The sequence below is a fragment of the Agelaius phoeniceus genome, chromosome 37 (genome assembly GCF_051311805.1).
Source record: "Agelaius phoeniceus isolate bAgePho1 chromosome 37, bAgePho1.hap1, whole genome shotgun sequence".
Lineage (NCBI taxonomy): Eukaryota > Metazoa > Chordata > Aves > Passeriformes > Icteridae > Agelaius > Agelaius phoeniceus.
In genome coordinates this window covers 1,965,497-1,993,132 of record NC_135302.1, presented here as the reverse complement: position 1 = coordinate 1,993,132, position 27,636 = coordinate 1,965,497, and the positions used below count along the sequence as shown (strand labels likewise).

The 27,636-nt window shown below is 61.1% G+C and overlaps 2 protein-coding genes across 2 annotated transcripts in view; both read left to right on the top strand.

The window, feature by feature from the left end:
• The first annotated feature begins 529 nt into the window (after positions 1-529).
• LOC129134006 (uncharacterized) lies at positions 530-6,681 on the top strand. The gene is made up of 3 exons (XM_077193283.1): positions 530-1,001; positions 1,602-4,666; positions 5,390-6,681. Exons 2-3 carry the CDS (start codon positions 1,610-1,612, stop codon positions 6,428-6,430), a joined length of 4,098 nt encoding a protein of 1,365 aa, XP_077049398.1. The 5' UTR covers positions 530-1,001; positions 1,602-1,609; the 3' UTR covers positions 6,431-6,681.
• Positions 6,682-19,133: 12,452 nt separating this feature from the next.
• The window catches only part of LOC129134007 (uncharacterized), a 35,241-nt gene continuing 26,738 nt past the window's right edge, over positions 19,134-27,636 (top strand). Inside the window, exons 1-8 of the mRNA XM_077193255.1 lie at positions 19,134-19,248; positions 19,347-19,427; positions 19,525-19,617; positions 20,552-20,675; positions 23,273-23,475; positions 25,597-26,340; positions 26,623-26,715; positions 26,857-27,346. Of these exons, the coding sequence (XP_077049370.1) occupies positions 19,171-19,248; positions 19,347-19,427; positions 19,525-19,617; positions 20,552-20,675; positions 23,273-23,475; positions 25,597-26,340; positions 26,623-26,715; positions 26,857-27,346 (1,906 nt within the window). The 5' untranslated portion in view covers positions 19,134-19,170. The remainder of the gene's footprint in view (positions 19,249-19,346; positions 19,428-19,524; positions 19,618-20,551; positions 20,676-23,272; positions 23,476-25,596; positions 26,341-26,622; positions 26,716-26,856; positions 27,347-27,636) is intronic.

Below are 27,636 nucleotides of genomic sequence, written 5' to 3'. Positions count from 1 at the left end.
GACTCACACTGGCTCGTTGACCGCTGTCCATCCATGGTGATCCACGTTGACTCATCTTGGTCCACGTCCATCCATGCTGACCCACGGTGACTCCTCCTGGTCCATCTTGATCAGGGTCTCCACCCATGTTGACCCACATTGACCTGTGGTGACCCATAGTGACCCCTGTTGACCCCTGGTGACCCTAGTGTCACCCTGTGTCTCTCCAGGTTGTCCCCACCATACAGGTGACCCCAGCGATGACCCTTGTGTGACCCCACGACCCCCAGCTGTCCCCTCTGTTCCACCCAACCCCAGCCCATGCCAGGGGTCAGTGACCCCTGTGACATCACCCAGAGCTTTCACCACGGTGACGTCAGACCCAGCACCATGACATCACACCCAGCACAGTGACGTCACACCCACCACTGTGACATCAGTGACGTTACAGTAAAAACTCAATAAAACCCAGTAAAACCCAGTATAAAGCAGTATGGACCAGTACAGACCAGTATAAACCAGTATAATGAGTAGACAAACCAGTATGGACCAATATAAACCTGTATGGGCCAGTAGAAACCAGTATATACCATTATAAACTAATACAAACCAGTACAGACCAGTACAAACCAGTCAAGACCAGTACAACCCAGTACAGACCAGTGCATACCAGTATAAATTAATACAAACCAGTACAGACCAGTACAACCCAGTAAAAGCCGCTAGACCAGGCTCGGGCTGGGTACTACATTACCCAGCGTGCACCGCGCGCGTTTCCGGGGGGAAGGAGGGGCGTGGCCTGGCCCAGTGAGACGCGGCCTAATTGACAGCGGCGAAGGCGGGAAGGCGGAGGGGGCGTGGCCTCGTGAGGCGGAGGGGGCGTGGCCTCGTGAGGCGGCGCGGCCCGGGCGTTGCGCGGCGGCGGCGGCAGCGCCGGGCCCGGTTCTGGCCCGATTCTAACCCGGTTTCAACCCGGTCCTAACCCGGCTCCGGCCCCGGCAGAGCCCCCGCGAGCCCCGCAGGTGAGCGGGGAGCGGGGCAGGAGGAAGAGGAGGAGGAGGAAGCGGCGGAGCCGCGGCGGCGGCGCCTGCGCGGGGCGGCCTGGAGGAGGCGGGGCCTGAAGGGGCTGAGGGGAAAGGGGCGGGGCCTGAGAGCGGTGAGGGGCGGGACAGGGCCTATAGAAAGGGGCGGGGCCTAGTGCGATCTGGCCACGCCCCCGGTTTGGCCACGCCCTCCAGATCGGCTTTGGGGTCTCACCTGCACACCTGGGATGGGGCTGGGGTCTCACGTGTCCCCCCATGTCAGGTTTGGGGTCTCACCTGTGTCTCTCATGTCCAGGTTTTTACCTGCCCAACTGCACTGGGTGTGGGGTCTCACCTGTGCTGGGATTGGGCTCTCACCTGTCCCCATGTTTTGGGGTCTCACCTGTTCCTGTGTTTCATGTCTGGGCTCTCACCTGTCTCAGGTTTGGGCTTTCAGCTGTGTCAGGTGTGGGCTCTCACCTGTCCCCGTGTTTGGGTCTGGGCTCTCATGTGAATCAGATGCAGGCTCTCACCTGTCCCAGGTCTGGGCTCTCACCTGTCCCAGGTCTGGGCTCTCACCTGCAGCCGTGTCCCCCCCAGGTGCGGCCATGGCGGGCGCGGCGCCCCCCGCAGGTGCCCCCGAGCACCCCTTCACCTGCCGGGAGTGCGGCAAATCCTTCCGCTGGTCCTCGCGCCTGGCGCATCACCTGCGCAGCCACACAGGTGAGCGCCCCTACAAGTGCCCCGAGTGCCCCAAGGCCTTCAAGGGCTCCTCCGCCCTCCTCTATCACCTGCGGGGCCACACAGGTGAGCGCCCCTACACCTGCTCCACCTGCGGCAAGAGCTTCAAGCGCTCCTCGCTGCTGCAGACTCACCTGCGCGTGCACACGGGGCTGCGCGCCTTCAGGTGCGCCCAGTGCGGCCTCACCTTCAAGTGGGCGTCGCACTACCAGTACCACCTGCGGCAGCACTCAGGTGAGCGGCCCTACCGCTGCCCCACCTGCCCCAAGGCCTTCAAGAACTCCTCCAGCCTGCGGCGCCACCGCCACACGCACACAGGTGAGCGCCCGCACACCTGCGACACCTGCGGCAAGGGCTTCGCCCAGGCCACCAACCTGCGGCAGCACCTGCGGGTGCACACGGGCGAGCGGCCGTACACCTGCGCCACCTGCGGCAAGAGCTTCACGCACTCGTCCAACCTGCACCTGCACCGGCGCACGCACGGCCCCGCCCCGCAATGCCCCGCCTGCGCCACGCCCTTGGCCTCGCGCGCCTGCCCGCAGCGGCACCTGCAGGGCCCCGCCCCGCCCGGCGCCGCCTCACCTGAGCCGCTCTGGAGGCCGCTGGGGCTCACCTGTGCCGAGCAGGAGGCGACGGCGACGCCGGCCACGCCCCCGGCTCCGCCCCACCGCTGCCTCACCTGCGGCAAGAGCTTCAAGAACGGCTCGGGGCTGGCGCGACACCTGCCCGGCCACGAGCGGCCCAGAGCCCCGCCCGCGCCAGGTGAGGCCGAGGCGCCGGCCCCGCCCGAGCGGCCGTACAGGTGCGGCGAGTGCGGCAAGGCCTTCAAGGGCTCCTCGGGGCTGCGCTACCACCTGCGCGACCACACAGGTGAGCGCCCCTACACCTGCGCCACCTGCGGCAAGAGCTTCAAGCGCTCCTCGCTGCTGCAGACTCACCTGCGCGTGCACACGGGGCTGCGCGCCTTCAGGTGCGCCCAGTGCGGCCTCACCTTCAAGTGGGCGTCGCACTACCAGTACCACCTGCGGCAGCACTCAGGTGAGCGGCCCTACCGCTGCCCCACCTGCCCCAAGGCCTTCAAGAACTCCTCCAGCCTGCGGCGCCACCGCCACACCCACACGGGCGAGCGCCCGCACACCTGCGACACCTGCGGCAAGGGCTTCGCCCAGGCCACCAACCTGCGGCAGCACCTGCGGGTGCACACGGGCGAGCGGCCGTACACCTGCGCCACCTGTGGCAAGAGCTTCACGCACTCGTCCAACCTGCACCTGCACCGGCGCACGCACTCGGCGGCGCGGCCCTTCCGCTGCCCCACCTGTCCCAAGGCCTTCGTCATGGCCGCCTACCTGCAGAGACACCTGCGCACGCACGGCCCCGCCCCGCGCCGCGCACCTGGCGGCGCCACGCCTGGCGCCGCCGCACCTGTGCCCGCCGGCGCTTACCTGGTGCTGCCCGGCCCCGGCGGCGCCTCCCCGCGCAAGGTGCTGCTGGTGGCGGCCACGCCCGGGCACGCCCGGCCGCACCTGGCGCAGGTGGGCAGGGGGCAGCGCACCTGGCAGAGCGTCCTGCTCCTACCTGGGGCGGGGAGGGAGGGGACGGCAGCGGGGCTGCGGCTACAGGTGGCTGAGGTGGCAGGGGTGGCAGGTGTGACAGGTGTGACAGGTGTGACAGGTGTGACAGGTGTGACAGGGGTGACAGGTGTGACAGGGGTGACAGGTGTGACAGGTGTAGGGGTGACAGGTGTGACAGGTGCAGGTGTGACAGGTATGACAGGTGTTGGTGTCACAGGTGTCACAGGGGTCCCAGGTGTGGCAGGGCTTACAGGTATGACAGGTGTTACAAGTCCTGGTGTGACAGGTATGACAGGTGTTGGTGTCCCAGGTGTGACAGGTGTAGGTGTGACAGGGGTCACAGGTGTCACAGGGCTTACAGGTGTGGCAGGTGTAGGTGTGGCAGGTGTGACAGGTGTGACAGGTGTCCAGCTCCAGGTGCTGCCAGTGGCCACAGAGGTCACCAGTGTGCAAGGTGGGGAGCTGACAGGTGTGACAGGTGTAGGTGTGACAGGGGTGACAGGGGTGACAGGTGTAACAGGGGTCCCAGGTGTGACAGGTGTAGGTGTAACAGGGGTCCCAGGTGTAGGTGTAACAAGTGTGACAGGTGTAGGTATGACAGGTGTGACAGGCGTGACAAATGCAGGTGTGAGAGGTGTAGGTGTGGCAGGTGTGACAGGTGTGACAAATGCAGGTGTGACAGGTCTCACAGGTGTGACAGGTGTGACAGGTCTCACAGGTGTGACAGGTGTGACAGGGGTGCAGCTCCAGGTGCTCCCAGTGCCTTCAGAAGTCACCAGCGTCCAGCTCCAGGCAGGTGAGGTCACCAACGTCCAGCTCCAGGTGTTGCCACCGCCACCTCCTGGTGCCACCAATGTCCAGCTCCAGGTGCTGCCGGCACCACCTGAGGTCACCAACGTCCAGCTCTGCACAGGTGAGGTGGCCAATGTCCAGCTCCAGGTGTTGCCACCACCACCCCCAGGTGGCACAGGTGTGCAGCTCCAGGCAGGTGAGGTGACCAATGTCCAGCTCCAGGTGTTGCCACCACCACCTGAGGTGGCCAACGTGCAGCTCCAGGTGTTGCCACCACCCCCAGGTGGCACAGGTGTGCAGCTGCAGGCAGGTGAGGTGACCAATGTCCAGCTCCAGGCGCTGCCGCTGTCCTCAGGTGTCACCAACGTGCAGCTCCAGGTGTTGCCACCACCTGCGGGTGGCACCAATGTCCAGCTCCAGACAGGTGAGGTGGCCAATGTCCAGCTCCAGGTGTTGCCACCACTTGCAGGTGGCACAGGTGTCCAGCTCCAGGCCACTGAGCTGCCCAGTGTCCACCTGGAGACCACAGAGGTGACCGATGTCCACCTGGACATCTCAGAGGTGACCGATGTCCACCTGGAGACCGTGGAGGAGGTGCCCAGTGCCCACCTGGAGACCTCAGAGGTGACCGATGTCCACCTGGAACCCACTGAGATGAACCGTGCCCACCTGGACATGTCACAGCTGCCCAGTGCCCACCTGGAACCCACTGAGATGACCAGTGTCCACCTGGACACCTCAGAGGTGACCGATGTCCACCTGGACACCTCAGAAGTGACCGATGCCCACCTGGAGGCCAATGACATGACCGATGTCCACCTGCAGACCACCCAGATGACCAGTGCCCACCTGGAACCCACAAAGGTGCCCAGTGTCCACCTGGAGACCTCAGAGGTGCCCTCAGACCACCTGGAGATGAGTGAGATGACCGATGTCCACCTGGAGACCACTGAGGTGACTGATGTCCACCTGGACACCTCAGAGCTGCCCAGTATCCACCTGGAGACCTCAGAGATGACCGATGTCCACCTGGACACCACGGAAGTGACCAGTGTCCACCTGGAGACCACCCATGTGACCGATGTCCACCTGGAGACCTCAGAGGTGACCGATGTCCACCAGCAGACCACGGAGGTGACCGATGTCCACCTGGACACCAATGAGATGACCGATGCCCACCTGGACACCATGGAAGTGACCGATGTCCACCTGGAGACCTCAGAGGTGACCAATGGCCACCTGGACACCATGGAAATGACCAATGTCCACCTGGAGACCTCAGAGGTGCCCAGTGCACACCTGGAACCCACCCAGATGACCGATGTCCACCTGGGGACCACGGAGGTGACCGATGTCCACCTGGAGACATCGGGGGTGACCAACGGCCACCTGGACACCACAGAACTGCCCAGTGTTCACCTGAAGACCTCAGAGATGACCAATGGCCACCTGGACACCACGGAAGTGACCGATGTCCACCTGGAGACCATGGAAGTGACCAATGTCCACCTGGAACCCACAGAGGTGACCAATGGCCACGTGGACGTGTCCGAGGTGACCGATGTCTACCTGGAGACCTCAGAGGTGACCGATGTCCACCAGCAGACCACGGAGGTGACCGATGTCCACCTGGACACCACAGAAGTGAACGATGTCCACCTGGACACCATGGAAGTTACCGATGTCCACCTGGAGACCTCAGAGGTGACCAAAGGCCACCTGGACACCAGGGAAGTGACCGATGTCCACCTGGACACCAATGAGATGACCGATGCCCACCTGGACACCATGGAGGTGACCGATGTCCACCTGGAGACCTCAGAGATGACCGATGGCCACCTGGAACCCACCCAGATGACCGATGTCCACCTGGACACCACGGAGGTGACCGATGTCCACCTGGCAACCTCAGAACTGCCCAGCGTTCACCTGGAGACCTCAGAGGTGCCCAATGTCCACCTGGAGACCATGGAGGAGGTGCCCAGTGCCCACCTGGACACCTCAGAACTGCCCAGTGCCCACCTGGACATGTCAGAGGTGCCCAGTGCCCACCTGGAAGTGCCCAGTGCCCACCTGGACATGTCAGAGGTGCCCAGTGCCCACCTGGAAGTGCCCAGTGCCCACCTGGACGTGTCAGAGGTGCCCAATGCCCACCTGGAAGTGCCCAGTGCCCACCTGGACATGTCAGAGGTGCCCAGTGCCCACCTGGAAGTGCCCAGTGCCCACCTGGAGACCCCTGAGGAGGTGCCCGGTGCCCACCTGGACACGTCAAAGGTGCCAGGTGCTCACCTGGAGCCCACAGAGGTGCACCTGGAACCCCCCTAGGAAGTGCCCGGTGCCCACCTGGAGACCTTGGAGCTGCCCAGTGCCCACCTGGAGACCACAGAGGTGCCCAGTGCCCACCTGGAGACACCTGGGAGGTGCCCAGTGCTCACCTGGAGGTGCCCAGTGCTCACCTGGAGGTGCCCAATGTCCACCTGGGCATGTCAGAGGTGCCCAGTGCTCACCTGGAGGTGCCCAATGTCCACCTGGGCATTTCAGAGGTGCCCGGTGCTCACCTGGAGACCATGGACATTCCCAATGCCCACCTGGACACACCTTGGAGGTGCCCAGTGCCCACCTGGAGACACCTGGGAGGTGCCCAGTGCTCACCTGGAGGTGCCCAGTGCCCACCTGGAGACACCTGGGAGGTGCCCAGCGCTCACCTGGAGGTGCCCAGTGCCCACCTGGACACATCAATGCCCACCTGGACATGTCAGAGGTGCCCTCTGCCCACCTGGACACACCTTGGAGGTGCCCAGTGCCCACCTGGAACCCACTGAGAAAGTGCCCAGTGTTCACCTGAAGACCAAGCAGGTGCCCAGTGCCCACCTGGACACATCAATGCCCACCTGGACACACCTTGGAGGTGCCCAGTGCCCACCTGGAACTCCCCAGGTGCTCCTGGCCTGGGGGACCCCGTGCCCCACCCTGTGCACACCTGTGCCCGCAGGTGAGGGGGGTGCCAGGGGGTACCTGAGGGGTACCTGAGAGGTGCCAGGGGGTACCTGGGGGTACCTGAGCTCACCTGCCCAGGTGAGGGGTGCCAGGGGGTACCTGAGGGGTGCCAGGGGGTACCTGAGCTCACCTGCCCAGGTGAGGGGTGCCAGGGGGTACCTGGGGGGTGCCCGGGGGTACCTGGGGGTACCTGAGCTCACCTGCCCAGGTGAGGGGTGCCAGGGGGTACCTGGGGGGTGCCCGGGGGTACCTGGGGGTACCTGAGCTCACCTGCCCAGGTGAGGGGTGCCAGGGGGTACCTGGGGGTACCTGAGCTCACCTGCCCAGGTGAGGGGTGCCAGGGGGTACCTGAGGGGTGCCAGGGGGTACCTGGGGGTACCTGAGCTCACCTGCCCAGGTGAGGGGTGCCAGGGGGTACCTGAGGGGTGCCAGGGGGTACCTGAGGGGTACCTGAGCTCACCTGCCCAGGTGAGGGGTACCTGGGGGGTAACTGGGGGGTGCCAGGGGGTACCTGAGGGGTGCCAGGGGGTACCTGGGGGGTACCTGAGAGGTGCCAGGGGGTACCTGGGGGTACCTGAGAGGTGCCAGGGGGTACCTGAGGGGTACCTGAGCTCACCTGCCCAGGTGAGGGGTGCCAGGAGGTACCTGAGGGGTGCCAGGGAGTACCTGGGGGTTCCTGAGCTCACCTGCCCAGGTGAGAGGTGCCAGGGGGTACCTGGGGGGTACCTGGGGGGTGCCAGGGGGTACCTGAGGGGTGCCAGGGGGTACCTGGGGGGTACCTGGGGGGTGCCCGGGGGTACCTGGGGGGGTACCTGAGCTCACCTGCCCAGGTGAGGCCGTTCCCGCGTTCCCCCCGTGTCAATAAAGGCGCCCCTCCCCCCCCCCCTCAGTGCGGTTTGTGCTTCCGGGAGGGGCGGGGCCAAGGGAAGGGGCGGGGCCATGGCCAAGGGAGGGGGTGGGGCCAATGAGGAGGGGGGGCTAAAAGAAGGGGAGGGGCCAAGGGGGAGGATGGGGTGGGGGCAATTGGGGCGGGGCCAAGATGTAAAAAATGGGAGGGGCCAATGGAGGGGGCGGGGCCAAGGGGTTACTGGGAGAGGGGGCTGGGCTGTTTTAGCTCCCAGTATGGACCAGTATGGCCCCAGTCCATCCCAGTATGGCCCCAGTCCATCCCAGTATGGCCCCAGTGATCCCCAGTATGGCCCCAGTCATTCCCAGTATGGCCCCAGTCCATCCCAGTATGGCCCCAGTCCGTCCCAGTATGGCCCCAGTCCATCCCAGTATGGCCCAGTATGGCCCCAGTCCATCCCAGTATGGCCCAGTCCATCCCAGTATGGCCCAGTCCATCCCAGTATGGCCCCAGTCCGTCCCAGTATGGCCCCAGTGATTCCCAGTATGGCCCCAGTCATCCCCAGTATGGCCCCAGTCATTCCCAGTATGGCCCAGTCCATCCCAGTATGGCCCCAGTCCATCCCAGTATGGCCCCAGTCCATCCCAGTATGGCCCAGTCATTCCCAATATGGCCCCAGTCATTCCCAATATGGCCCCAGTTCATCCCAGTATGGCCCCAGTCATTCCCAGTATGGCCCAGTTCATCCCAGTATGGCCCCAGTCCATCCCAGTATGGCCCCAGTGATTCCCAGTATGGCCCCAGTACAGCCCCAGTATAGCCCAGTATCACCCTGCCACCTCCCAGTATGGTCCCAGTATGGTCCCAGTCTGGTCCCAGTATCCCACAGTATGGCTCAGTGCTCCCCAGTCCCCTCCCAGTTCCTCCCAGTTTCGCCCCAGTCTCTCCCAGTTCCCCCCCGGTCCCTCCCAGTTCCCCCCCAGTCTCTCCCAGTCCATCCCAGTGCCCCCCAGTTTACTCACAGTCTGTCCCAGTCCATCCCAGTCCCTCCCAGTCCATCCCAGTCCCTCCCAGTTCCCCCCCAAGTTCCCCTCCAGTATTCCCAGTTCCCTCCCAGTCCATCCCAGTCTCTTCCAGTCCCTCCCAGTCCATCCCAGTCCATCCCAGTCCCCTCCCCTCCCCCCAGTCCCTCCCAGTCCATCCCAGTCCCTCCCAGTCCATCCCAGTCCCCCCCAGTCCCTCCCAGTCCCTCCCAGTCCATCCCAGTCCCTTCCCAGTTCCCTCCCAGTTCCCCCCAGTCCCTCCCAGTCCATCCCAGTCCCTCCCAGTCCCTCCCAGTCCATCCCAGTCCATCCCAGTCTCTCCCAGTCCATCCCAGTCCCTCCCAGTTCCCCCCAGTCCCTCCCAGTCCATCCCAGTTCCCTCCCAGTCCATCCCAGTTCCCCCCAGTCCCTCCCAGTTCCCCCCAGTCCATCCCAGTTCCCTCCCAGTCCCTCCCAGTTCCCCCCAGTCCATCCCAGTTCCCTCCCAGTCTCTCCCAGTTCCCCCCAGTCCCTCCCAGTTCCCTCCCCTCCCCCCCCGGTTATTTCGGTCCCCCCGCACCTGTCCCTGGCCCTGCCCCTCCCCCACCGGGCCCCGCGCCAGCGCCCCTCCCCCACCCGGGCACGGCCGGGGGAACTGGGACAAACTGGGACAAACTGGGAGGGACTGGGACAAACTGGGAGGGACTGGGACAAACTGGGACAAACTGGGAGGGATTGGGACAAACTGGGAGGGACTGGGAGGGACTGGGACAAACTGGGACAAACTGGGACAAACTGGGAGGGACTGGGACAAACTGGGAGGGACTGGGAGGGATTGGGACAAACTGGGAGGGACTGGGACAAACTGGGACAAACTGGGAGGGACTGGGAGGGGATTGGGGGTGACTGGGACAAACTGGGAGGGACTGGGACAAACTGGGAGGGACTGGGCCATACTGGGACAAACTGGGAGGGACTGGGACAAACTGGGACGGACCAGGAGGGACTGGGACAAACTGGGACAAACTGGGAGGGACTGGGACAAACTGGGAGGGACTGGGGGGAACTGGGCTGGACTGGGAGCACTGAACTGGTCTGTACTGGTCCCTACTGGTTTATACTGGCCCATACTGGTTTATACTGGCCCATACTGGCCCATACTGGTTTATACGAGGAGGGACTGCTCTGTACTGGTTTATACTGGTCTGTACTGGTCCGTACTGGTTTATACCGGTCCATACTGGTTTATACCGGTCCATACTGGTTTATACTGGTCCATACTGGTTTATACCGGTCCATACTGGTTTATACTGGTCCGTACTGGTCCATACTGGGAGCTCCGTTCGCTCCCCGCTCTGACCCGGGAGGAATTCGAGGCCGCCCCTGCCCCCAGCCCGGCCACCTGTGCCTGCGCTAATTAGCGGTGATTAATGGCCGGGATTGATTACAGACGGTGATTAATGACCGGGAGGGGTGATTAATTACCCTGGGGAATGATTAATTACCAGGAGAAATGATTAATTACCCTGGGGAATGATTAATTACCCTGGGGAATGATTAATTACCCTGGGTTGATTACACAGGGGTGATTAATGACCGGGAGGGATGATTAATTACCCTGGGGAATGATTAATTACCGGGAGGAGTGATTAATTACCCTGGGGAATGATTAATTACCCGGGGGAATTGATTAAGTACCGGGCATGTTTAATTACTGGGAATGAATAATTACCGGGACGATTAATTAGCGGGAGGAGTGATTAATTACCAGGGAATGATTAATTACCAAGGAATGATTAATTACCAGGGAATTATTAATTACCAAGGAATGATTAATTACCAAGGAATGATTAATTACCAGGAGGAATGATTAATTACCCTGGGTTGATTACAGAGGGGTGATTAATGACCGGGAGGGATGATTAATTACCCTGGGGAATGATTAATTACCGAGGAATGATTAATTACCCTGGGGAATGATTAATTACCCTGGGTTGATTACAGAGGGGTGATTAATGACCGGGAGGGATGATTAATTACCCTGGGGAATGATTAATTACCGAGGAATGATTAATTACCAGGGGGAATTGATTAACTACCGGGCATGTTTAATTACCGGGAGGCGTGATTAATTACCAGGGAATTATTAATTACCAAGGAATGATTAATTACCAGGGAATGATTAATTACCAGGAGGAATGATTAATTACCGAGAGGAATGATTAATTACCAGGGAATTATTAATGTCCTGGAGGAGTGATTAATTACCAGGGAATGATTAATTACCAAGGAATTATTAATTACCAGGGAATTATTAATTACCACGGAATGATTAATTACCAGGGAATGATTAATTACCAGGGAATGATTAATTACCGAGGAATGATTAATTACCAAGGAATGATTAATTACCAGGGAATGATTAATTACCAGGGAATTATTAATTACCAAGGAATGATTAATTACCAAGGAATGATTAATGACCGGGAGGAATGATTAATTACCAGGGAATTATTAATTACCAAGGAATTATTAATTACCAGGGAATTATTAATTACCAAGGAATGATTAATTACCAGGGAATGATTAATTACCAGGGAATTATTAATGACCGGGAGGAATGATTAATTACCACGGAATGATTAATTACCAAGGAATGATTAATGACCGAGAGGAATGATTAATTATCACGGAATTATTAATTACCAGGGAATAATTAATTACCAAGGAATTATTAATTACCAAGGAATGATTAATTACCAGGGAATGATTAATTACCGGGGATGGTCTGTGGCGGCAGGGCAGGGGTTAATTAGCGGCAGGCGTTAATTAGCGGGCGCTGTTAATGAGCCCCTACAGGTGCGGGGGGGAGGAACTGGGATGGAGTGGGATTAACTGGGAGTACTGAACTGGGAGCACTGGGAGGGACTGGGAGGGAACTGGGATGGACTGGGAGGGACTGGGATGGAGTGGGAGGGACTGGGAGGGAACTGGGATGGACTGGGATGGACTGGGAGGGAACTGGGATGGACTGGGATTCACTGGGATGGACTGGGATTCACTGGGAGCGCTGAACTGGGATTCACTGGGTTGAACTGGGCTGAACTGGGAGCACTGGGATGGACTGGGCTGAACTGGGATTAACTGGGAGCGCTGAACTGGGATTAACTGGGATGGACTGGGAGCACTGGGCTGAATTATTAATTACCGGGTGTGATTAATTACCGGGAAATTATTAATTACTGGGAAATGATTAATTACCGGAATTATTAATGACCAGGATGATTAATGACCAGGATGATTAATTACCGGGATTATTAATTACCGGAATGATTAATTAGCGGGATGATAAATGACCAGGATGGTTAATTACCGGAATGATTAATGACCAGGATGATTAATGACTAGGATGATTAATTACCGGGATTATTAATTACCGGAATGATTAATTACCGGAATTATTGATTACCAGAATAATTAATGACCAGGATGGTTAATTACCGGGATGATTAATGACCAGGATGATTAATGAGCGGGATGATTAATGAGCGGGATGATTAATGAGCTGGATGATTAATGACCGTGTGTGATTAATGAGCGGGGCTGCCGCAGGGGTTAATTAGGGCAGGGATTAATTACCGGGACTGATTAATGAGCGGGTTGAGCTGCCGCAGGGGTTAATTGCAGGGGTTAATTAGGGCAGGGATTAATTACCGTGTGTGATTAATGAGCGGGTTGGGCTGCCGCAGGGGTTAATTGCAGGGGTTAATTAGGGCAGGGATTAATTACCGGGACTGATTAATGAGCGGGTTGGGCTGCCGCAGGGGTTAATTGCAGGGGTTAATTAGGGCAGGGGTTAATTAGGGCAGGGATTAATTACCGGGGAAGGGCAGAGACAGCGACAGGTGCGGGGGGGAGGGGCAGGGGGAACAGCGGGGGGGACTGGGATGGACTGGGATAAACTGGGAGAGACTGGGAGATACTGGGAGAGACTGGGAGGGACTGGGAGGGACTGGGGTAAACTGGGAGGGACTGGGATAAACTGGGAGGGACTGGGATAAACTGGGACAAACTGGGATACACTGGGAGCGACTGGGATAAACTGGGATAAACTGGGATACACTGGGAGAAACTGGGAGATACTGGGATAAACTGGAAAGGACTGGGAGGGACTGGGATAAACTGGGGGGGACTGGGAGGGACTGGGATAAACTGGGATGGACTGGGGTAAACTGGGAGGGACTGGGATAAACTGGGATAAACTGGGATAGACTGGGATAAACTGGGATAAACTGGGAGGGACTGGGATAAACTGGGAGGGACTGGGATATACTGGGATAAACTGGGATACACTGGGATAAACTGGGATATACTGGGAGGGACTGGGATAAACTGGGATAAACTGGGATAGACTGGGATAAACTGGGACAAACTGGGAGGGACTGGGATAAACTGGGAGACACTGGGATACACTGGGACAAACTGGGATACACTGGGATAAACTGGGATATACTGGGAGGGACTGGGATAAACTGGGAGGGACTGGGAGGGACTGGGCAGCACTGGGCCCAGTCCTTGGTGCAGGGTTTGGGGACACCAGTATGGCCCAGTATGGTCCCATTATGCCCCAGTATGGTCCCAGTATGGCCCAGTATGGCCCAGTATGGTCCCAGTATGGCCCAGTATGGTCCCAGTATGACTCCAGTATGGCCCAGTATGGCCCAGTATGGTCCCAGTATGCCCCAGTATGCCCCAGTATGACTCCAGTATGGCCCAGTATGACTCCAGTATGCCCCAGTATGCCCCAGTATGGCCCAGTATGGTCCCAGTATGGCCCAGTATGACTCCAGTATGGCCCAGTATGGTCCCAGTATGGCCCAGTATGGTCCCAGTATGGTCCCAGTATGGCCCAGTATGACTCCAGTATGCCCCAGTACAGCTCCATACACCCAGGTTCACTGTCCCAGTGCCCTTCCAGTACATCCCAGTATATCCCAGTACATCCCAGTATATCCCAGTACATCCCAGTGCCCCCAAACCCCCTCCCAGCCCGTCCCAGTCTCCCCCTGTCCCTGCCTTGTCCCTTTGCGTCCCCTTGTCCCCCCTGCCCTCCTGTCCCCTCCTGTCCCCTCCTGTCCCTGTGCCACCCCCATCCCTGTCCCTGTGTCCTGTCCCCCTCCATGTCTCCCCCTTGTCCCCTCCTGTCCCCTCCTGTCCCTGTCCCTGTGTCCTGTCCCCCCTTGTCCCCTCCTTGTCCCCCCCCATTCCCCCATCCCCCTTTGTCCCCTCCTGTCCCCCTCCGTGTCCCCCCCTTGTCCCCTCCTGTCCCCCTCCCCTTTTGTCCCCCTGTCCCCTCCTGTCCCCTCCTGTCCCCTCCTGTCCCTGTCCCCCTGTCCCCTCCTGTCCCCCAACCCCCCCTGTCCCCCCCCTTGTCCCCCCTCTCTCCTTCTGTCCCCTGTCCCACTCTTGTCCCCCACCCCTCTGTCCCCCTCTCCTGTCCCTGTCCCCTCCTGTCCCCTTCTTGTCCCCCTGTGTCCCCCATCCCCCCCTCTCTCCTTTTGTCCCTCTGTCCCCTCCTGTCCCTGTCCCCCTGTCCCCCATCCCCTCCTGTTCCCTTCTCTCTGTCCCCTCCGTGTCCCCCATCCCCCCTGTCCCTCTGTCCCCTCCTGTCCCCTCCTGTCCCTCCGTGTCCCCCATCCCCCCTGTCCCTCTCCTGTCCCTGTCCCCCTGTCCCCTCCTGTCCCCTTCTTGTCCCCCTGCCCTCCCCCTGTCCCCCTGTGTCCCCCATCCGCCCCTCTCTCCTTTTGTCCCTCTGTCCCCTCCTGTCCCTGTCCCCCTGTCCCCCATCCCCTCCTGTTCCCTTCTCTCTGTCCCCTCCTGTCCCCCGTCTCCCTGTCCCCCTGTCCCCTCCTGTCCCTCCGTGTCCCCCATCCCCCCTGTCCCCTCTGTCCCCTCCTGTCCCCCTTGTCCCTCCGTGTCCCCATCCGCAATCCCCCTGTCCCTCTGTCCCCTTCTTGTCCCCCTGCCCTCCCCCTGTCCCTCCGTGTCCCCCATCCCCCCTGTCCCTGTCCCTCTGTCCTCTCCTGTCCCCTCCTGTCCCTCCGTGTCCCCCATCCCCCCTGTCCCTCTCCTGTCCCTGTCCCCCTGTCCCCTCCTGTCCCCTCCTGTCCCCTTCTTGTCCCCCTGCCCTCCCCCTGTCCCCCTGTGTCCCCCATCCGCCCCCCTCTCCTTTTGTCCCTCTGTCCCCTCCTGTCCCTGTCCCCCTGTCCCCCCTCCCCTCCTGTTCCCTTCTCTCTGTCCCCTGTCTCCCTGTCCCCCTGTCCCTCTGTCCCCTCCCTGTCCCCTTCTTGTCCCCCACCCCCCCTTTCATCCCTCTGTCCCCTCCCTGTCCCCTTTTTGTCCCCGTCCCCCATCCCCTCCTGTCCCCCTTGTCCCCCCCGTGTCCCCCATCCCCTCTGTCTCTCTCTGTCCCTCTCTGTCCCTCTCCTGTCCCCCTGTCCCCTTCTTGTCCCTGTCCCCCATCCCCCCCGTCCCTCTGTCCCCCCGTTGCTCCCCCCCCGTGTCCCTCCCTGTCCCCTGCTCTGTCCCCTCTGTCCCCCACTGTCCCCTCCGTCTCTCGCTGTCCCCTCTGTCCCCTCTGTCCCTCGTGCTGTCCCCCCTCTCCCCGCGCTGTCCCCCCCTTGTGTCCCCCCCTGTCCCCACCCTGTCCCCTGTGTCCCCCGTTTCTCCCTTGTCCCCGCACTGTCCCTCCTCGTGTCCCCCGCTGTCCCCACTCTGTCCCCTGTGTCCCCCCTGTGTCCCTTCTGTGTCCCTTCTGTGTCCCCCCTGTGTCCCTTCTGTGTCCCCCCCTGTGTCCCTCGTTTCCCCCTGTGTCCCCGCACTGTCCCTGCCCTGTCCCCCCCATCTCTCGCTGTTCCCCGTGTCCCCCCCGATGTCCCCCCGTGTCCCCCCCTGTCCCCGCGGTGTCCCCCCCGTCTCTCGCTGATTCCCCGTGTCCCCCCCCTCCGTGTCCCCCCCTGTCCCTGCTCTGTCCCCCCCTTTCTCTCGCTGTCCCCCCCTCTCCCCGCTCTGTCCCCCGTGTCCCCCCCTGTCCCCTCGCTGTCCCCCCTCCCGTCTCTCTCTGTCCCCCCTCTCCCCGCGCTGTCCCCCCCTGTCCCCGCTCTGTCCCCCGTGTCCCCCCCTGTCCCCTCGCTGTCCCCTCCCGTCTCTCTCTGTCCCCCCCTCTCCCCGCGCTGTCCCCTCGCTGTCCCCCCCTGTCCCCTCGCTGTCCCCCCCTGTCTCTCTCTGTCCCCCCTCTCCCCGCGCTGTCCCCGCTCTGTCCCCCCGGTCTCTCTCTGTCCCCTCCTCTCCCCGCTCTGTCCCCCGTGTCCCCCCCTGTCCCCGCTCTGTCCCCCCCTGTCTCTCTCTGTCCCCCCCTCTCCCCGCGCTGTCCCCTCGCTGTCCCCCCCTGTCCCCTCCTGTCCCCCCCCCCCCCCGTCCCCCCCTCTCCCCGCTCTGTCCCCGCTCTGTCCCCCCCTGTCCCCGCTCTGTCCCCCCCTCTCCCCGCGCTGTCCCCGCGCTGTCCCCTCCTGTCCCCTCGCTGTCCCCTCCTGTCCCCTCGCTGTCCCCCCCCGTCTCCCTCTGTCCCCCCTCTCCCCGCGCTGTCCCCGCTCTGTCCCCCCCTGTCTCTCTCTGTCCCCCCCTGTCCCCTCGCTGTCCCCTCCCGTCTCTCTCTGTCCCCGCGCTGTCCCCGCGCTGTCGCGGCGCAGGTGACAATCCCGGCGGGGCGGTGGCACCGCGGGCACGGGAAACTCTGAGTCACAACCGCGGGGCCACCGGGGGGGACACGGCCCAAGGGGACAGCGGGGACACCTGGGGACAGCCACAGCGCCCGGACACAGGTGGGGCACCTGCGACACCGCGGGGACAGCTGGGCCACCCTGGGGACAGCTGGGCCACCCTGGGGACAGCGGGGCCACCCTGGGGACAGCGGGGCCACCCCCCGGGCCACCCTTGGGGACAGCGGGGCCACCCTCGGCGACACTTGGGGACACTCGGGGCCATCTGGGCCACCCTGGGGACAGCTGGGGGGACCCTTGGGGCACTCTCGGGGACATCTGGGCCACCCTCAGTGACACCTGGGGACACTCGGGGCCATCTGGGCCCCCTTGGGGACAGTGGGGGACCCTTGGGGACACCCTGGGGATACCTGGGGACACTCGGGGCCATCTGGGCCACCCTGGGGACAGTGGGGGGACCCTTGGGGCACTCTCGGGGACACTTGGGGACACTTGGGGCCATGTGGGCCCCCTTGGGGACAGCGGGGGGAGCCTTGGGGACACCCTGGGGACAGTTGGGCCACCCTGGGGCCACCCTGGGGCCAACTGGGGACACTCGGGGCCATCTGTGTCCCCTTGGGGACAGCGGGGGGACCCTGGGACCATGTGGGCCCCGCTTGGGGACAGTGGGGGGACCCCTGGTGACACCCTGGGGACAGCTGGGCCCCCCTCAGTGACACCTGGGGACACTCGGGGCCATCTGGGCCCCACTTGGGGACAGCGGGGGGACCCTGGGGACAGCTGAGCCCCCCTTGGGGACACCTGGGCCACCCCTGGGGCCTCTTGGGGACAGCTGGGCCACCCTCGGTGACACCCTGGGGACAGCTGGGGGAGCCTTGGGGACAGCTGGGCCACCCTGGGGACACCCTGGGGACAGCTGGGGGACCCTTGGTGACACTCGGGGACACTCGGGGCCATCTGGGCCCCCCCTGGGGACACCTGGGCCCCCTCGGGGCCACCTGGTGACACGGGTGACACGGGTGACACGGGTGACACGGGTGATACGGGTGACACGGGAACAGGTGGCCCTGGTGGCCCTGGTGGCATTGGTGACACCGGTGGCACTCGGACAGGTGGCCCTGGGGACACCGGGGGGGGGGAGGGGAACAGGTGCTGGGGGGGAGGGGAGGGGGGAGGGGAACTGGAGTGGTTGGACTGGGATAGACTGGGATAAACTGGGGGATACTGGGAGGGACTGGGGGATACTGGGAGATACTGGGATATACTGGGATAGACTGGGATAACTGGGATATACTGGGTTATACTGGGATATACTGGTCCATACTGGGGTATACTGGGATATACTGGATTATACTGGGAGATACCGGGATAGACTGGGGGATACTGGGATATATTGGGGGATACTGGGAGATACTGGGATAGACTGGGATAGACTGGGATATACTGGTTATACTGGGTTATACTGGGATAGACTGGGATAGACTGGGATAGACTGGGGGATACTGGGATAGACTGGGATATACTGGGGGATACTGGGATAGACTGGGAGATACTGGGGGATACTGGGGGATACTGGGGGATACTGGGAGATACTGGGATAGACTGGGGGATACTGGGATATACTGGGATATACTGGGTAATACTGGGATATACTGGGAGATACTGGGATATACTGGGTGATACTGGGATAGACTGGGATAGACTGGGGGATACTGGGATAGACTGGGATATACTGGGTTACACTGGGTTATACTGGTTATACTGGGAGATACTGGGATATACTGGGTTACACTGGGTTATACTGGTTATACTGGGGGATACTGGGGGATACTGGGTTATACTGGGAGATACTGGGTTATACTGGGGTATACTGGTTATACTGGGATATACTGGTCCATACTGGCCAGAACTGGGTTATATTGGTTTGTACTGGTTAGACTGATTCATACTGGTTATACTGGTTTGTACTGGGTTATCCTGTGTTGTACTGGTTATACTGGTTAGACTGGTTTGTACTGGGTTATATTGGTTATACTGGTCCATACTGGGTCATACTGGTTTAAACTGGTTCATGCTGGCTTATATTGGTCCATACTGGCTTACACTGGGTTATACTGGTCTGTACTGGGTTATACTGGTCTGTACTGGTTTATACTGGGTTATACTGGTCTGTACTGGCTATACTGGTCCATACTGGTTTATACTGGTCCATACTGGTTTATACTGGTTCGTACTGGTTCAGGCCATGGACGCCCCCTCGGATGAAGGTGATGATGATGATGATGAGCAGGCTCAGGAGCACCCCCTGCAGGTCTGTACTGGTTTGTACTGGGTTATACTGGTTTATACTGGTCTGTACTGGGTTATACTGGTTTATACTGGGTTATACTGGTCTGTACTGGTCTGTACTGGTGGCAGATCATGGACGTCCCCGTGGAGGCCACTGATGATGATGAAGGTGACGATGATGAAGAGCAGGCTCGGGAGCGCCTCCTGCAGGTCTGTACTGGTTTGTACTGGGTTATACTGGTTTGTACTGGTTTATACCGGTCTGTACTGGTTTATACTGGTCCATACTGGTTTATACTGGTCTGCAGGCCACAGACGCCCCCTCAGAGGCCGCTGCTGAAGGTGACGATGATGATGATGATGAGCAGGCTCAGGAGTGCCCCCTGCAGGTCTGTACTGGTTTGTACTGGGTTATACTGGTTCATATTGGTCTATACTGGTCTGTACTGGTCTGTACTGGTTTGTACTGGTCTGTACTGGTGGCAGATCATGGATGTCCCCGTGGAGGCCGCTGCTGATGAAGGTGACGATGATGACGATGAGGAGTCGGTGGCTCAGGCTCAGGAGCGGCTCCTGCAGGTCTGTACTGGTTTGTACTGGTTTATACTGGTCCAAACTGGTTTATAATGATCTGTACTGGTTTATACTGGTTTGTACTGGTCTATACTGGCCTGTACTGGCCCATACTGGTTTATAGTGGCCTGTACTGGTCTATACTGGTTTATACCACTCCATACTGGTCCGTACTGGTCCATACCGGTTCTTACTGGTTTATACTGGTCTGTAATGGTCCATACTGGCCCAAACTGGTCCATACTGGTTTATACTGGCACATACTGGTCCATATTGGTTTATACTGGTCCATACCGGTCCTTACTGGTTTATACTGGTCTGTAATGGTCCATACTGGTTTATACTGGCCCAAACTGGTCCATTCTGGTCTATACTGCTCTGTACTGGTCCATACCGGTCCTTACTGGTCTATACTGGCTTATACTGGTTTATACCAGTCCATACTGGTCTATTCTGGTTTATACCAGTCCAAACAGGTTTATACCGGTCCATACTGGTTTATGCTGGTCCATACTGATCTATACTGGTTTATACTGGTCTGTACCGGTCCAAACTGGTTTATACTGGTCTCTACTGGTCTATACTGGTTTATACCAGTCCATACCGGTTTATACTGATCCATACCGGTCCGTACTGGTCTATACTGGTTTATACTGGTCTGTACTGGTCCATACTGGTCTGTACTGATCTATACTGGTTTATACTGGTTTATAGCCGTCCAAACTAGTTTATACTGGTCCATACTGGTCTATACTGGTTTATACTGGTCTGCACTGTGGACTGGTATAAACCAGTATAAACCAGTATGGACCAGTGTACTGGTTTATACCAGTCCAAACTGGTCTATACCGGTTTATACTGGTCCATACTGGTTTATATTGGTTTATACTGGTCTGTACTGGTCCGTACTGGTCCATACTGGTCCATACTGGTCCGGCAGGCGCTGATGGCCCGCGCTGACCGGGCGCTGCCCCGGCGGGCGCTGGAGCGGGACTGGTCCATACTGGGAGAGCTGGGGAGCGGCTCCTATGGGCGGGTGCTGCTGGCACGGCCCCGGCGCGGAGGTGAGAGAGCACCTGGGACACACCTGGGGGGGGACACCTGGGGGGACAGCTGGAGACACACCTGGGGACAGCTGGGGACACACCTGGGGACAGCTGGGGACACACCTGGGGACACCGGGGATACACCTGGGGACACACCTGGGATACACCTGGGACACCTGGGGACAGCTGGGGACACCCCTGGGATACACCTGGGGATACACCTGGGGACAGCTGGGGACACACCTGGGGACAGCTGGGGGCACCTGGGAGGACACCTGGGGGGACAGCTGGGGACACCTGGGATACCTGGGGACACCTGGGGGGACACCTGGGGACACCGGGGATACACCTGGGATACACCTGGGGACACCTGGGGACACCTGGGGACACAGCTGGGGATACACCTGGGGACACCAGGGATACACCTGAGATACACCTGGGGACACCTGGGGACACCTGGGGACACACCTGGGGACACTTGGGATACCTGGGGGGACACCTGGGGACACCTGGGGACACCTGGGATACACCTGGGGACAGCCGGGGGCACCTGGGGACACCTGGGGATACACCTGGGGACACCTGGGGGGACACCTGGGAGTCACACCTGGGAGACACTTGGGGACACCTGGGGACAGCTGGGGATACACCCAGGATACACCTGAGATACACCTGGGGACACCTGGGATACACCTGGGGACAGCTGGAGACAGCTGGGGACACACCTGGGATACCTGGGGACACACATGGGGACACCTGGGGGACACCTGGGATACACCTGGGGATACCTGGGGACACACCTGAGATACCTGGGGGGACAGCTGGGGACACCTGGGATACACTGGGGATACACCTGGGGACACCTGGGGATACACGGGATACACCTGGGGACACCTGGGGACACCTGGGGACACACATGGGAGATACCCGGGGATACCTGGGGACACCTGGGGATACCTGGGGGGACAGCTGGGGACACACCTGGGGACACCTGGGGATACACCTGGGGATATCCACAGACACACCTGGGGACACACCTGGGGACACTTGGGGATACACCTGGGGACACCTGGGGACACCTGGGATACGCTGGAGATACACCTGGGATACACCTGAGATACACCTGGGATACACCTGGGGACACCTGGGATACACCTGGGGACACCTGGGGATATCCACAGACACACCTGGGCACACCTGGGCACATCTGCGCACACCTGGGTAGCGGCCCCAGTGTGGAGGTGAGCGCACCTGGGGACACCTGCGGGCACAGGTGTGTCTGTCCCTGTCCCAGGTGTGTCTGTCCCTGTCCCAGGTGTGTCACCCTCACCCAGGTGTTTCCATCCCTGTCCCAGGTGTGTTGTCCCCTCACCCAGGTGTGCTGTTACCTGTCCCAGGTGTGTCTGTCCCTCACCCAGGTGTGCCGTTACCTGTCCCAGGTGTGTCCATCCCTCCCCCAGGTGTGTCCATCTTTCACCCAGGTGTGTCCCCTGACCCAGGTGTGTCGTTACCTGTCCCAGGTGTGTCCCCTGATCCAGGTGTGTCCATCCCTCCCCCAGGTGTGCTGTTACCTGTCCCACGTGTGTTGTCCCCTGACCCAGGTGTGCTGTGTCACCTGTCCCAGGTGTGTCCATCCCTGTCCCAGGTGTGTTGTCCCCTGACCCAGGTGTGCCGTTACCTGTCCCAGGTGCGCAGGTGGCTCTGGAGCTGCTCTCCAAGGGGCGCACGCCCAGGTGTGGTGTCTGTCCCTGACCCAGGTGTGTCACCTGTCCCAGGTGTGTCTGTCCCTGACCCAGGTGTGTCTGTCCCTGTCCCAGGTGTGTCCATCCCTCACCCAACTGTGTCCCCTGTCCCAGGTGTGTCGTTACCTGTCCCAGGTGTGTCCCCTGACCCAGGTGTGTCGTTACCTGTCCCAGGTGTGTCACCCTCACCCAGGTGTTTCCATCCCTGACCCAGGTGTGTTGTCCCCTCACCCAGCTGTGTCATTACCTGACCCAGGTGTGCCGTTACCTGTCCCAGCTGTGTCTGTCCCTGTCCCAGGTGTGTCATTACCTGTCCCAGGTGTGTCCCCTGTCCCAGCTGTGTTGTCACCTGTCCCACCTGTGCCGTTACCTGTCCCAGGTGCGCAGGTGGCTCTGAAGCTGCTCCCCAAGGCGCGCACGCCCAGGTGTGGTGTCTGTCCCTGTCCCAGGTGTGTCCCCTCACCCGGGTGTGTCCATCCCTAACCCAGGTGTGTCCCCTGACCCAGGTGTGTCCATCCCTCACCCAACTGTGTCCCCTGTCCCAGGTGTGTCGTTACCTGTCCCAGGTGTGTCCCCTGTCCCTCACCCAGGTGTGTCCCCTGTCCCAGCTGTGTCATTACCTGACCCAGGTGTGTCATTACCTGTCCCAGCTGTGTCCATCCCTGACCCAGGTGTGCCGTTACCTGTCCCAGGTGTGTCACCTGTCCCAGCTGTGTCTGTCCCTGACCCAGGTGTGCCGTTACCTGTCCCAGGTGTGTCCCCTGACCCAGGTGTGCCGTTACCTGTCCCAGGTGTGTCACCCTCACCCAGGTGTGTCATTACCTGTCCCAGCTGTGTTGTCACCTGTCCCACCTGTGCCGTTACCTGTCCCAGGTGCGCAGGTGGCTCTGAAGCTGCTCTCCAAGGCGCGCACGCCCAGGTGCCGCTTCCTGCGGGAGTTCTGCACTCACCTGTGCCTGCGGGGGGCGCTCACCTGCGTCCAGGTGCTGCCGCTCGCCTTCGAGACCCCCACTGAGTTCGGCTTCGCCCAGGAGCTCGCACCTGCGGGGGACCTGTGCGGGCTGCTCACACCTGGGGTGAGTCACAGGTGAGGGACAGGTGGGGGACAGGTGAGTCACAGGTGAGGGACAGGTGAAACACAGGTGAGGGACAGGTGGGACAGGTGAATCACAGGTGAGGGACAGGTGAAAGGTGACACAGGTGGGGGACAGGTGAAACACAGGTGTGGGACAGGTGAGGGACAGGTGGGACAGGTGAGGGACAGGTGGGAGACAGGTGAGACAGGTGAGGGACAGGTGAGGGACAGGTGACACAGGTGAGTCACAGGTGAAACACAGGTGAGGGACAGGTGAGGGACAGGTGAGACACAGGTGAGTCACAGGTGAGGGACAGGTGGGGGACAGGTGTGGGACAGGTGAGTCACAGGTGAGACAGGTGAGTCACAGGTGAAACACAGGTGAGGGACAGGTGAGGGACAGGTGACACAGGTGAGGGACAGGTGAGTCACAGGTGAGTCACAGGTGAGGGACAGGTGAGGGACAGGTGAGGGACAGGTGAGTCACAGGTGAGTCACAGGTGAGGGACAGGTGAGGGACAGGTGAGGGACAGGTGAGTCACAGGTGAGACACAGGTGAGGGACAGGTGAGGGACAGGTGAGTAACAGGTGAGGGACAGGTGAGGGACAGGTGAGACAGGTGAGTCACAGGTGAGGGACAGGTGAGGGACAGGTGAGGGACAGGTGAGGGACAGGTGGGGCACAGGTGAGTCACAGGTGAAACACAGGTGAGGGACAGGTGAGACAGGTGAGGGACAGGTGGGAGACAGGTGAGACAGGTGAGTCACAGGTGACACAGGTGAGGGACAGGTGAGTCACAGGTGAGTCACAGGTGGGACAGGTGAGACAGGTGAGGGACAGGTGAGGGACAGGTGAGACAGGTGAGTCACAGGTGAAACACAGGTGAGGGACAGGTGACACAGGTGAGTCACAGGTGAGGGAAAGGTGACACAGGTGGGACAGGTGAAACACAGGTGAGGGACAGGTGAGGGACAGGTGAGTCACAGGTGACACAGGTGGGACAGGTGAGGGACAGGTGAGTCACAGGTGAGACACAGGTGAGTCACAGGTGAGTCACAGGTGAGTCACAGGTGAGGGACAGGTGAGGGACAGGTGAGGGACAGGTGAGGGACAGGTGACACAGGTGAGACAGGTGAGTCACAGGTGAAACAGGTGACACAGGTGAGACAGGTGAGGGACAGGTGAGTCACAGGTGAGGGACAGGTGAGTGGGACCAGGGAACAGTTTTGCACCTGGCTGGCAGAACAGGTGTGCTCAGGTGATCTCCCAGCACTGGCTGAGTGACACAACTGAGTGTCCCCAGGTGTGCACCCCATCCCCAGGTGTCCCCAGGTGTCCCCAGGTGTGTTACCTGTCCCCAGGTGGCACTGAGTGACCCCATAGGTGTGCCCCAGGTGTCCCCAGGTGTGTACCCCATCCTCAGGTGTCCCCAGGTGTCCCCAGGTGTCCCCAGGTGTGTTACCTGTCCCCAGGTGGGTCTCCCTGAGTCACAGGTGAACCCTCACAGGTGACCCCAGCTGTGTCCCCAGGTGACCCCAGCTGTGTCCCCCGTCCCCAGGTGTGTCCCAGGTGTGACCTCAGGTGTGTCCCCCCCGTCCCCAGGTGTGTCCCCTGTCCCAGGTGTCCCCAGGTGTGTCCCCCCCATCCCCAGGTGGGCATCCCAGAGCCGCAGGTGAATCACTGCCCCTCCCAGGTGTGTTACCTGTCCCCAGGTGTGCCCCCAGCTGTGTTACCTGTCCCCAGGTGTGTCCCCTGTCCCCAGGTGTGTCCCCTGTCCCAGGTGTAACCCCAGGTGTCCCCTCCCCCGTCCCCAGGTGGGCCTCCCGGAGCCGCAGGTGAATCACTGCCCCTCCCAGGTGTGTCCCCAGGTGTGTCCCCAGGTGTGCCCCCAGGTGTGTCCCCCGTCCCCAGGTGTGTCACCTATCCCCAGGTGTGTCCCCAGGTGACACCAGGTGTGTCCCCTGTCCCCAGGGGTGTCCCCAGGTGTGTCCCCAGGTGACCCCAGGTGTGTTACCTGTCCCCAGGTATGCCCCCAAGTGTGTCCCCAGGTGACCCCAGCTGTGTCCCCAGGTGTGTCACCTGTCCTAGGTGTAACCCCAGGTGTCCCCTGCCCCGTCCCCAGGTGGGCCTCCCGGAGCCGCAGGTGAAGCGCTGCGCCGCCCAGGTGTGCTCGGCGCTCTGTTACCTGCACGGCCACGCCCTGGTGCACGCCGACCTGAAGCTGGACAACGTGCTGGCCTTTGACCCCGAGTGCCACCTGGTCAAGCTCGGCGACTTCGGCCTGACGCGCGTGCAGGGCGCGCAGGTGCGCCCCGCCCCCGGCCACGCCCCCTACGCCGCCCCGGAGCTGCTGCCGCGCGCCCGCCCGCGCCCAGGTGAGCCCCACCTGGCGCCGCCCGTGGACACCTGGGCGCTGGGGGTGCTGCTGTTCGCGCTGCTCACCGGCAGCTTCCCCTGGGCCGCGCCTGCGCGCTCCGACCCCGCCTTCCGCCGCTTCCGCGCCTGGCACGGCCGCGCCTGCGCAGAGGGGGGCGGGGAGGGGGCGGGGCCTCCCGGGCGCAGCTGGAGGGGCCTGGCGGGGGCGGGGCTGGAGATGCTGCGGGGGCTGCTCCACCCCCAGGCAGGGAGGAGGAGCCCACCTGGGGAGGTGCTCAGGTACCTGGGCGGGGCCTGGCGGCGGCACGGGGCACAGGGGGGCGCAGCAGGTGAGGGGGGACAGGTGAGCTCCATAGAGCAGGGGGGACAGGTGAGCCCAACAGGTGAGAGTGGGAGTGGCCAGGTGAGCTCTGCAGGTGAGGAGGAGCAGGTGAGCTCTGCAGATGGGAGTGGGACCAGTCAGGTGAGCTCTGCAGGTGGGAGCGGCCAGGTGAGCCCAACAGGTGAGGGGGGACAGGTGAGCTCTATAGAGCAGGAGGGACAGGTGAGCCCAGCAGGTGGGAGTGGCCAGGTGAGCTCTGCTGGTGGGAGCAGCCAGGTGAGCTCCATAGAGCAGGGGGAACAGGTGGGCGCAGCAGGTGAGGGGGGACAGGTGAGCTCTGCTGGTGGGAGTGGGACCAGTCAGGTGAGCTCTGCAGGTGAGGGGGGACAGGTGAGCTCTGCAGGTGAAGGGGGGCGCAGCCAGGTGAGCCCAACAGGTGAGGCGGGACAGGTGAGCTCCATAGAGGAGGGGGAACAGGTGAACTCTGCAGGTGACAGTGGGAGTGGCCAGGTGAGCTCTGCAGGTGAGAGTGGGAGTGGCCAGGTGAGCTCTGCAGATGAGAGAAGCCAGGTGAGCTCCATAGGGGAGGAGGGACAGGTGAGCTCTGCAGGTGAGAATGGGAGCAGCCAGGTGAGCCCAACAGGTGAGAGCAGCCAGGTGAGCTCCATAGAGCAGGGGGGACAGGTGAGCTCTGCAGGTGGGAGTGGGACCAGTCAGGTGAGCCCCACAGGTGAGAGTGGGAGTGGCCAAGTGAGCCCGACAGGTGAGGAGGGACAGGTGAGCTCTGCAGGTGGGAGTGGGACCAGCCAGGTGAGCTCTGCAGGTGAGGGGGGACAGGTGAGCTCTGCTGCTGAGAGCGGCCAGGTGAGCTCCATAGGGGAGGAGGGACAGGTGAGCTCTGCAGGTGAGGCGGGCCAGGTGAGCTCTGCAGGTGGGAGTGGGAGTGGCCAGGTGAGCCCCACAGGTGGCTCCGGGTCCCCCAGTAGTGAGGTGAGGACACCTGGACAGGTGAGGGGAACACCTGGAGATGGGATAGAGACACCTGGACAGGTGAGAGAAACACCTGGAGATGGGATAGAGACACCTGGACAGGTGAGAGAAACACCTGGAGATGGGATAGAGACACCTGGACAGGTGAGGGGAACACCTGGAAATGGGATAGAGACACCTGGATGTGGGCTAGAGACACCTGGACAGGTGAGGGGAACACCTGGATGTGGGATAGAAACACCTGGACAGGTGAGAGAAACACCTGGATGTGGGATAGAAACACCTGGATGTGGGATAGAGACACCTGGACAGGTGAGGGGAACACCTGGAGATGGGATAGAGACACCTGGGCAGGTGAGAGAAACACCTGGAGATGGCATAGAAACACCTGGACAGGTGAGGGGAACACCTGGACAGGTGAGAGAAACACATGGAGATGGGATAGAAACACCTGGAGATGGGATAGAGACACCT

What these genes read in the sequence shown, in the direction of transcription:
- LOC129134006 (XM_077193283.1), top strand. Translation starts at nt 1,610, where the DNA reads ATGGCGGGCGCGGCGCCCCCCGCAGGTGCCCCCGAGCACCCCTTCACC. An exon ending in TCCACCTGGACATCTCAGAG is followed by an intron (nt 4,667 to 5,389) that starts GTGACCGATGTC and finishes GAGACCTCAGAG; the next exon opens with GTGCCCAGTGCACACCTGGA.